Source organism: Mustela lutreola, chromosome 9, assembly GCF_030435805.1.
Source record: "Mustela lutreola isolate mMusLut2 chromosome 9, mMusLut2.pri, whole genome shotgun sequence".
In the NCBI taxonomy this organism is placed as follows: Eukaryota; Metazoa; Chordata; class Mammalia; order Carnivora; family Mustelidae; genus Mustela; species Mustela lutreola.
The window spans coordinates 1,119,511-1,129,733 of record NC_081298.1 but is presented as its reverse complement, the minus strand read 5'-3'; the positions used below and the strand labels follow the sequence as shown (position 1 = coordinate 1,129,733).

The 10,223-nt window shown below is 62.9% G+C and overlaps 1 protein-coding gene across 1 annotated transcript; it reads left to right on the top strand.

Moving 5' to 3' along the window:
- Positions 1–4,215: 4,215 nt before the first annotated feature.
- MRGBP (MRG domain binding protein) lies at positions 4,216–8,899 on the top strand. Its single transcript, XM_059132875.1, has 5 exons — positions 4,216–4,430; positions 5,016–5,137; positions 7,005–7,086; positions 7,411–7,485; positions 7,911–8,899. Exons 1-5 carry the CDS (start codon positions 4,283–4,285, stop codon positions 8,090–8,092), a joined length of 609 nt encoding a protein of 202 aa, XP_058988858.1. The 5' UTR covers positions 4,216–4,282; the 3' UTR covers positions 8,093–8,899.
- The last annotated feature ends 1,324 nt before the right edge of the window (positions 8,900–10,223 follow it).

Here is a 10,223-nt window from a genome sequence, read left to right as displayed (position 1 = left end):
CCACGAAGCATTTCCTTCTGTCGTATGTACACAGGGAAGCAGAGCTGGCCTTGGGAAGGTGAATGAATGGGGAAGGATTCTGTCTGTGAGCAATAAACTGGGCCCCTCGTCGATACCCTTGAAATGGACGTGAAGCTGAAATGACCAACAGCCCAGGCACGGTGCCAGGGCATTTTACTGTGGTCACATCCCAGCCCTCAGGGTCATCCCAGGGCTCCTAGAGATCCAAGGAAGCGGGGGCAACCGTCAGAAATGCTGCAGGACACTTGGCATCAGATGGCCAGCAAAGACCTTCATGTTAAACAAATAGAGGGGTAAGAGCTCCATGGGCAGGAGTAGGGCTGGAGTTGGCTCTGAATCATCTGGGGGGCAGGAGGTTTTCAAAGCCGACATCCATAGCTCTAAATCAATGGTCTGTTCCTGTGCCCCACGGCTGGGCCCTGTCCAGCCCAGAAGCTGAGAAGACAACCCGGTCTGTGCCGGGGCTCCCTTCCGTGCATCCCCGCCCCCACTCTCCACGGCCCTCAGTGTCCACACTGTCCTGGATAAGCGCGATCCCACAAACTGGCCCACAGGCTCCCTTGGGACCGTGGGACAAGAAGGAACAGGGGCAGGTCGTCAGTCCCCTCGGGGGGATGAAATGAGTGCAGTCCCCTGGGGAACCCCATTCTCAGAGATGGTGAGACGGTACAGGGTTGGCCCTCCACGGTCCAAGCCTGGCTCCCCAGCTGGCGTAGGAGAGCACTTGCCCGACAGTCGTGTGCCTCAGTTTCCCCATCCGCGGAAGGGAGAGTAATAGCCACCAGCAAAAAATAACAAGGTCCTCGCTGACGGCTGGGCCCTCCGGTCAGAGGTGAGACCACTGCACCCACAGCTGTATGCAGGGCTGGCTCTGATGACCAAGGGCTTGGGAGGCCACGTGTCCCCTGACAGGCAGCAGACAGGAGGCTCCTTTTCTCCAGGAAACTGGAAATGGAAAAGATGATGATCCCGGGCAGCTCAGCCTCGCCCGCCCCCTACCCCCACCCCCGCCCCTGCCTCAAGGCCACTTGAAGCCTGCAAGAGAGGCTGCTGGGTGGAGCCCCCTCTGTGCGCCTCCCATGAAGCCCCTGGAGGGTTGCTTCCCCCAGAGCGCTGGCCCCCCAGACCCTGACTCAGCAGAGCCGCGGGCATGCGCATGCATGTGTGGGAATATCTGCATTTCTGACCTGTCCCGTGCCATGCAAGCTGCTGGCGAGGGGCTGCCTTCGCAAAAACCCGGGCTGCCAGAACTTAGCCCCCCTCGGTGTGGTCTGTCCCAGAGCCCAGGGGTGGGAAGTGCACACACACACCCCACTCCACGCCAGCAGGGCTTTTCATCGCACACAGCCTGAGTCGCTCACTCCCCCTTCAAGCCCTCATGAGCGCCAGCAGGGACAGGACCTCCCCTTCCCTCATTCACGTGGCTCACTTCAGTGACAGGCAGAGGGGACACAATTCGCGCCTGGCAGTCTCTCTATTGCAAGACAAAGCAAGCTGCTGACCAGACCGTAATTAAGGCAAAAGGAGTAGGATCAGCAGATACGACACAGAACACCCAGTTAGATTTGTACTTTAAATAGACAAAGAATAATTTTGGATATCAGCATATCTCACACAGCATTTGAGCCATACCAGTACTGCAAAATTACTCATTTTTTATCTGAAATTCAAATTTAACTGAGCGTCATCCTTTATTTTTATGTGTTAAATTTGGCAACCCCGCAAAGAAGGCAACACGCCACCTAACCCATCTGCAGTGACCAGCCGGGAGCCTGGTGTCCGCACGGCTCCCCGCTGCCCCTGGGCCAGGCCTGGCACCGCAGGTGACGTGGCATAGCCGTGCCTGGTGGGCAGGACAAACCTGGTCGTCCCGGTGATCCGGCGATTCCTCATATGCCCCGTGTGAAGAATTGGACTTTCTTTCCAAGGGAACAGGAAAAGCCTTCACTTGGTGCCCGACTGCAGGCGTCTGAGTGGAGAGTGCCCGTCCGAGTCAAACAGTGGGTGGGAGACGTCCCCTAGCGGCGAGATGTGTGGGCTGCAAGTCACAGCTAGCACCGGATGGGACATTCCTGTCACCCTCGCTGGCAGCCCTGGGTGCCTTGGGCACCTCCCACTTCTGAGGCCCCTCAGCCCAGGATCGGGGATAATGCTGTTGCCCTGGACGTCCAGATGTCAGGACAAGGTCCGAGGAGGCCCAGGTTTGAGCAAGTGGACGTGAACCACCACGGCGGGCCTCCCAACTCTGAAGGCCGTGCTTTCTGCATCAGCATACTCCTCTGGTGTCCGGCGGTGAGCTCCTCTCTCTGCCACAGAGGAGTGGTCCACAGAGCAGTGCCAGCCAAGCTGGGGTAGGATTCCGTTTCCACCCCAGAGACTCAGAGGTGAGGACAGAGTGCCCAAAGGAAGGTGGACACACAAGAGCATGTCTGACCAAAGCCTTCCAAATTCTCCTTCCTGGGAACCCAGCTCTCACAACCAAGAACCAGATGGCCCCTTAGGAGTGAAGGATAAGTGCCCTTTGATAAGCAACGGTCACTACCTTCCAGAGGTGACATCAGCTTCCCAGGCAAGAACCTCCACTTGGGCAGCACCCAGAGCATGTCTTGGGAATAATGTACAGCACCCAGACTCCTCTAAGACTGATGAACAGACCAGACGGCTTGTGTGCTTGTTGGTCACGGGAGAGATCTCTTTCCAGGGCCTGGGTGCTTCCACATGGGGTCCAAACCCCCGCTGCTGGGGTGAGGACGCTTGGGAGGCTTACTGCATCTTTGGAAGATGTGGACGACACAGGTCGCAGTGGGGGGACGGGGGATCATTCAGCTTCAGGGATCAAGGGAGAGAGTTGGTCAGTTGGTTACTGGGTCCGTGAACAAGTGGTCTCGGTCCTCCTGCTGTGGGCCAGATCAGCCCTGGCCCCTGGATCTGAGAGACAAGCTGGTGGGGACGGCAGATGCCAAACAAGCAGTCAGGGATGGTTTGGATGACAAATAGGCAGTGTGGGTACTGCGGAGCACTGGCGGGGTGTGGGCCCATGAGGCACCAGGTGGGATCCTTCTGCATGGGGGTCAGGGTGAGAAACCTTAAGACAGTCTGATGGTCAAACACTAAGCGAGGAACTGAAGCCTCCAGAAGCCACCACCCATGACCCAGTTCCCTCCCAGGAGCTGGGCCTGGCCTGCTCTGAAGCCCACCGGACCCCTAGCTGGGCTCCCCCTGCAAGCCGCCTTCTGGCACCAGGACCACACAGGCCTCTCTTTCCGCCCCTCAGCCTGCGTCCCAGGCCTCAGTTCTCAGGTCCAAGGTCACCACCCCTGGGCGCTCTCCGGACCCCGGGACAGGAGAGCCACATCTCGCCGGTGTCACGCGGGGGGCGCGAGTCGCCAGCAGCCCCCTTGGCAGCGAGGACTCGGGCCCCAGCCCGCTGAGCCCGCTCTGATTCCCGGTCCGTCCGAGCGAGCGGGGCTGACCCGAGCCCGCACCGGCCGGGGGCAGCGCTCGGCAGCGGGGGAAGCCTGAGCGAGCACCCGAGCGGCCAGCGGGCGGGGCGCCCGACCTTCGGCAGGACCCCGGGAACGCGCCGTCACGCGCTCCACCGCACGCAGGAGGAGGCGAAGGCCTAGAGACCCTCCGCACCCCGCCCGGACCAGAGCCCGCGCCCGGGCGGGCCGCGACGCACGCGGGCGCCCGCCCCGGGGCCCCAAGACCGGTGGGCGTGGCTGGGGCGGGACGGGGCGGAGCCGGCGGCCCTGATTGGGTAATGCCTCGATTCCTCGCGGGACTTCCTCCGGCCGCCCGCCTTGGCCCCGCCCCGGAGGAGGCCCCGCCCCCCGCCGCGGACTCGTGCGGCGCGCTGCGCCGAGGTCCGGCCGGGGCAGCGGAGGCCGCAGGGAGCCCAGGCCGGCGGGCGTGGTCAGTTGCCTGCTCTTCCCCCTGAGCGCCTCAGTCGGCGAAGTCCGGCTGCCGTCCCGCCCCTGGAGCGCACGGCTCGGAGGGGCCGCCCCGGGCCCCGCGCCGCCGGCGTCACCACCTCCCCGCCAGAGCGCTTCCGCAGTCCGCCCGCGCCCACCGCGCGGCGCCGCGGGGCCCGGCCGCCAGGGGGCGCCGCGGGGGCCGTCCCTCAGCTGCGCCTGCGCTGGCGCCGCGCACGAGCCCGAGAGCAAACCCGCCGAGCGCGCGCTCGCCCGGCAAGTGCGCCTGCGCGGAGGCCGTGGCCGCGCCCGCTCCCGCTGGGGGCTCGTCGCTGGGCGGCCGGGCCATGGGGGAGGCCGAGGTGGGCGGCGGCGGCGCGCCGGGGGACAAGGGGCCGGGGGAGGCGGCCACCAGCCCAGCCGAGGAGACGGTGGTGTGGAGCCCCGAGGTGGAGGTGTGCCTCTTCCACGCCATGCTGGGCCACAAGCCCGTCGGTGAGCGGAGCGCCGCGGAGGCCGCGGACCCGCGTGGGGGCGGGGCAGACCGGGCAACGGCCGGGGGGCGCGGGGCGGGGCCGCTCACGCCCGCCCACCCACCTGCACCGCCTCCTCCCTCTGCGTCCGGCGACCCCTCCCCGCCGACCCTGCGCCCTCCGGCACCCCTCCGGCACCCTCCCTCTGTCCGCCCCGTCGCCTAGCGCCCCCACTTCTCAGACCCTGCGCCCCTGCTGTACCTCCCGCCGTCCCCTTAGCCTAGCCCCACCTCTGCCGACCCTGCGCCCCTGCTGTACCCCCACTCTCTGTACTCCTGTCCCCTCCTGCGCGCGTCCACCCTTTCTTACCCGCCGTCTTCCCCTTCTGCCTCCCTCCACCCCCAGTATTCCGCCCCCACCCCGTCACCCCCCACACCTGCCTGTGCTCTTCCAACCCTGTCCCCTCCTGAACCCTGTCTGCAGCTGCTACGCCCCCTCTCCTGCCCCTGTCTTTACCGTTTTGCTGCTGACCCCTGCCTCCCACGTCTCTTCTCCCCTCTTATGTGCTAGCCAAGCCCCCTCACAGGCTTACTCCTTTTTCCCACAGGTGTGAACCGACACTTCCACATGATCTGTATTCGGGACAAGTTCAGCCAGAACATTGGTCGGCAGGTCCCATCCAAGGTCATCTGGGACCATCTGAGCACCATGTATGACATGCAGGCGCTGGTGAGCCAGATCCCACCCAAGCCCAGACACAGCTCCTCCTCTGGGGTCCCTCTGTCCTGTGCACATCCCAGGGGACAGCAGGAATTAAACCGGGGAGCTCCAGTGGTTTCACTAAAAACCCCGCCCTGGTCACGGTGGCTGGCTTCCGAAGCAGAACCTCTTTCACGTGGGGTGGCCGGTGACCGTCTTTGCAGGGAGATGACCAGGTTGCTGAGGCCCGTGGGAGTAGGCAGGAGGCCCCACAGTGCTCTAGGCAGGAAGGTGATGGGATCTGAGTTTGAGTCAGCTGAATCTGTGGCTTCTGTGAGAACCAGGCAGGAAGGGTCCCCTCCTCAAAGGCCCCCGCGGCGGTTTCATGGGAAGGCAGGCATCTTCACCCGGCGACTGGGAAGGCTCAAAGGAACAGGGATGTTCCCAGCCCAGGAGCGGCAGCGGTCCAGGCCCTGTGGCAGCGGGAGATGATGGTCAAGGAGCGGAGAGGAGGCCAGAGCCCCTGGAGAGTGGTGTGGGGCTGGGAGTTACAGGCACACACAGGGGTAGGAGTTTGCACAGGGGGAGGTAAGGCTCTGCCTCCTGGTGACTCCAGCTGCACCAGCCCTCCCAGCCGAGGCCTTCTTTGTCCAGACCCAGTGTTGCCCTTGCTCCCTGGGGGCTGTGGGCAGGTCATTTGCATCTCCTTGTCATCGTAGAGAGGGGACAAAGATGGCAGCTGTGCCATGGGGACTGAATGCTCAGCCTGCAGGAGGCGTCCTGGGAGCGAGGCCGCAAGGCCCAGCTGTCAGCTGAGGGAGCTGCTCCCCGGGGGCCCTTGCCTCCACACCCATCCCGTCATGGGGTCACCTGGTCCCCAGACTTCCCGGGCCCTGATTCTAGGCCAGTGGGAGCCAGAAGCCACTGCTGGGGGCTCCTGTCCTGGCGGGGGGCCCCTGCTGCAGCCCGGGAGACAGACATGGACACCCAGCCCAGGTCCGCACGACCTTGGCGAGCCGCAGGGCAGCACTCGGGGATTTCGGTCCCGGACAGACAGCCCTTCTCCTGTTCTCCTCAGCTTCTTCCTGCCTGTCCCTTGTTCAGGATTAGGGAAGACACCCAGGCTGTCCCCTGCTCAGACCCCTGGGCTTCCCTGGGGCTGCTGGTGGGGTCAGGCAGGACCTTGGCCGTATAGGTCCGTGACCCCTGCTGCAGGGGGACCCACAGGCCCGGGAGCCGTGGGGCTGCTGAAACCCCAGCAGATGCCGATGGCCATGGGTGCGGGCTAGCAGCCGGCTGCAGTACGGTCACAGCCTGCACAGAGGAGCGGGTCTGCTCGTTCACAGTCCTAGTCCTCCCTGCCCGCTCCCCTTTCGCTTCAGCTGGGGGTCCTGTGTCTCCAGGGTCTCTGTCTCTTTTGGCCTGGGGGGCCCCTGGGTCCTGTAGAGCAAGTGGAACTCCATTAAGCGCTGTGTCCCTTACGACTCTTGACTTCGCCTGGTTTCTCAGGCAGAGGCTTGCCCCTTGCGCACTGTCCGTGCCTGTGGGCTCCTGCTCCGAAGACAGACCAGAGGCGCCCCGGCCTCTGGCCTTTCCTCAGCATGGTCGCTGCGTCCTGCCCTGGGGGGGGCAGGAGTGCCCCCTGCTGGCTGGCAGCTGGCGCTGTAGCTTTGCCTTCTGCGGGTGTGTTAGGAAAGCCCAGCTCCCCGCAGACGGCGAGCAGAACGTCAGAACAGAATGTCATTCAGCCGCTCCTGCCCCCCTCCGTAGCCCCTGTGACTCCGTGACTCCGCGTCTGTCAGGTGCCGCGAAGCTGGCTCTTCCACGTTTTTGGTGACTTGCTAAAATCGTGGTTTTTTCTTTGTTCCTATAACAAAATCGCCGTTTTTGCCATCAGCACGAATCGGAGATTCTTCCATTCCCAAACCCAGAGAGGAATTTTGTCCTTCCTGAAGAAATCATTCATGAAGTCCGAGAAGGTGAGGCTCCGCCTGGTGGGGTCTGGCAGGGATTAGGAGGCAGGATGCGGCGAGGGTGGTGATGTCAGGGTGAAGGTCACGAGCCTCAGGGAGTTGGGGAGGGTCGCTGGCGTGGTGATTCTTGGCCCAGGTGGACTGGGTAGGGGCGGTCCGGGGAGCCTCGGGGAGTGGAGGAGCTCGTTCTAGAACAGTCGGCTCTCTTTGAAAGCGGCCTGGCGGCAGCTGAGAACCACACACACAGCCGTCCCCGGCCTGAGCCGTCGGCAGCATTGGGCAGGGCCACGTCTCCCGCCGTTCTGGTAAACGTCAGCTGTCGCCCCACAGGAAAAGTGGTCATCGAAGAAGAAATGAAGGAGGAAATGAAGGAAGATGTGGACCCCCACAACGGGGCTGACGATGGTGAGTGGGGCACCCCAGACCCTCCCCTAGGCCCCACGAGCAGCACCCCCATCCCCAGCCTGGGTGTCCAGTCTGCTTGTGGCCAGAGTTGTCCTGTCCGCTCCTCCGTCCACTTGGGTGGGAGCCTCGGGTGGCGGTGTGGGCAGCCCACACTATGAGCAGGCCCCGGAGACCTCAGGTCCAGCGCCAGCTGCCAGGCAGCGGGCACAGGCCGAGCTCCACGAGGCAGGGTCGGTGGGCAGGCGGGCAGGGTCCTGCGGCCCAGGGCTGCGAGGCGGCGCATCCTCAGGGACCCAGCTCTCCGCAGGCCCCATGGCAGCCCCAGCCCAGAGTGCCTTGTGTAGGTGCAGGTTTCTAGAATTTGGTAAGAAGATGAAATAAAACTCTGGATATTCTGTTTTCAGCCAAATGATTTTGTCTCCCAGTTTTTTCGTCTTCAGGAAGCTTGGGGAAAGCAACAGAAAAGTCCAGCAAAGACAAGAACCCTTCGGACTTGGGGTCCAAGGAAGGGGCAGACAAGCGGAAGCGCAGCCGGGTCACCGACAAAGTCCTAACGGCGAACAGCAACCCCTCCAGCCCCAGCGCTGCCAAGCGGCGCCGAACGTAGTCGTGGCTCAGCCACGGCAGGGGGCCGGGGCACTGCTGTCACTGGCCAGACACCCCCAGCCCGCTGCCTGCCCTTAGGCACGTGGGGCTCCCGCGGGGCCCACTGTGACCACCTGGGGCTCTGGGGGGCCCTGAGAGACCAGAGCTGGCTCGGTTGTGGTTGTGGAGAGCCGGGGTCTGGGCCTGTCTCCCCCCGCACCAGCGGGTGAGCCCCAGCTGTGCTGGGCCCTGGCCGAGCTGTGGTCTGGGCTCCACGGGGCAGAGCGCGGGGCAGGAGCAGGACAGCTGGGGTGAGGAGCGGGGTGCCTGCTCAGCCTGTGGGGAGCACTGGTCTTGCTGGGTGCTGCAGCTCTCCTCCTCCGTCCGTGTGTCCGTCTGTCAGCCGCTCTTCCTAACCGGGCTGCTCCCTGGGGAGAAGGAGACTCAGGCCGCCCTGCCCCCCAGCACCTGCACCCAAGAAACTGAGGACTGGAGACTTCGCCTCGCTCACTTGTACTGTAACGATGTATATAATTTGGTGGTATTTCACTATTTAATTTTTAAGAAACCTATTTTACTAGTGTTTTATATAAAAAAAATACTGCAGAAGTTAAACCTGTGTTGTATTTTTCCTCAGATGCTTTGTGCTCGGTAGTGAGTACTGAGACACTCCACTCAGTGTTATATGCCGGGAGCAGAGTTTGTACGGGCTATTTTTGTATCTCCGGGACCTTGGGACTAGGCCTGATGAGTGTGTGGAGGGCGGTGCTGCGGCCGGGCCGCCGAGGTGCTTTCGTTTGAGCGGCGACCATTAAAGCACGAAAGAACAGCGGCGGTCTCGTGATTTGGGCGCCAGAATAAGTCCCCTTTTCTAACAGTAGGAAGCGTTTGTTTCCCCAAGATTCACAATGCTGCCTAGTCTCAGACCTCCTAGTGTTCACTTGATACAATGTGTTCACCAACTAGAAACAAGGCCAGAGTGGAAACTTTGTTAGTGTGGCGGGTCCTTCAAATACAAAATGCGAGGACGGCAAACAAGGCAGAGCTGACTTCGGGCGGAGCGGGGAAGTCTGGGGCTTCATTGGCAGGCCACGTGGGACTCTGGGCTGAATCTGTTCTCCATGGAGGAGGGTCCAGCCGTCCTGGCAGAGTGAGAAGAGGACGCCCGCCGTCCTGGTCCCAGGCTCTTTGTCTGGACAAGGTACCCGGAAGCTGCGTTCCCATCCACCCAGAGCCTCCACCAGCAACTCGGAGCAGGCGCCCGGCCCACAGAGCAGTCCACCAGGTGAGGGCAGGAACCTCACACTCAGCGAGTGGCCCAGTGTGGTCGGAGACTGGCCTGTACCCAGCCCGCCATCACACGTGTGGCCTTGAACATCTTGCTGGCGCCCCTTCTCCCCAGCAGGGCCCAGTCCACCGTGCGCAGAAAGACCAGCTGTGTCTGGGCTCCTGAACCTGAGCACCCCAGTGCCCAGCCCAGCTGTCCATGCTGCGCTGGAACCAGGAGCAGAGGCTTGGCGCGGGTTGATCTCCTACTGTGGAGCTTGGGCGGGCCTCCTGTGCGTGATCTCCCTGAGCAGGAGCCGGTCAGTGCCCAGGATGGAGCCCCAGACTGCCACTTCCCCATGAGGGCCTGCCACTGGCGTTTCTCCTGAGGTCTGAGAGGCAGTCCCGTGAGACCTGCTACTGTCCCAGCACAGCAGACCCCGCCCTCACCCCCAGATGCCCAGACAGGACTGTCCCTGTGCTTGCCACAGAGCAGGAACGTGCCCCACGTGTGTCCAAGGGGGAAGGGTGAGCAGAGGTCTGCGTCCTAGCAAGCTCAGTGCCCTGCAACCTCCCACAAGGCCTGCTCTGGGCCAGGTCCTGTGGTGGGAATTGTAACGCCTGCCAGAAGCGCAATCCCTGGAGAGAACTTCAGGGAAATCGGGCAAACAGCTCTGCCGTCGCAAGTGGCGCCAGCAAAGATGGGGGCTCTTCCCCAGGCTTGCCGGCAAACCCCCTTCTGAAACCGTATCTTCATGGCCCTTCGAACTTGCTGGAAAAGCCTAGTGCCTCGTTTGGTGAGTTAACGTCTGCTGCATGCCTAAGAGAGGAGGATCGAGGGGCATACTGAGCCCATCATGGCAAAAGAGCAGGTGTCCTCACCACCC

Excerpts from the sequence above, each read along its gene's own strand:
- MRGBP (XM_059132875.1), top strand. The coding sequence starts at position 4,283 with ATGGGGGAGGCCGAGGTGGGCGGCGGCGGCGCGCCGGGGGACAAGGGG. Across the intron at positions 5,138-7,004 it reads TGTATGACATGCAGGCGCTG|CACGAATCGGAGATTCTTCC; the intron begins GTGAGCCAGATC and ends TTTTGCCATCAG. Across the intron at positions 7,087-7,410 it reads CATTCATGAAGTCCGAGAAG|GAAAAGTGGTCATCGAAGAA; the intron begins GTGAGGCTCCGC and ends GTCGCCCCACAG.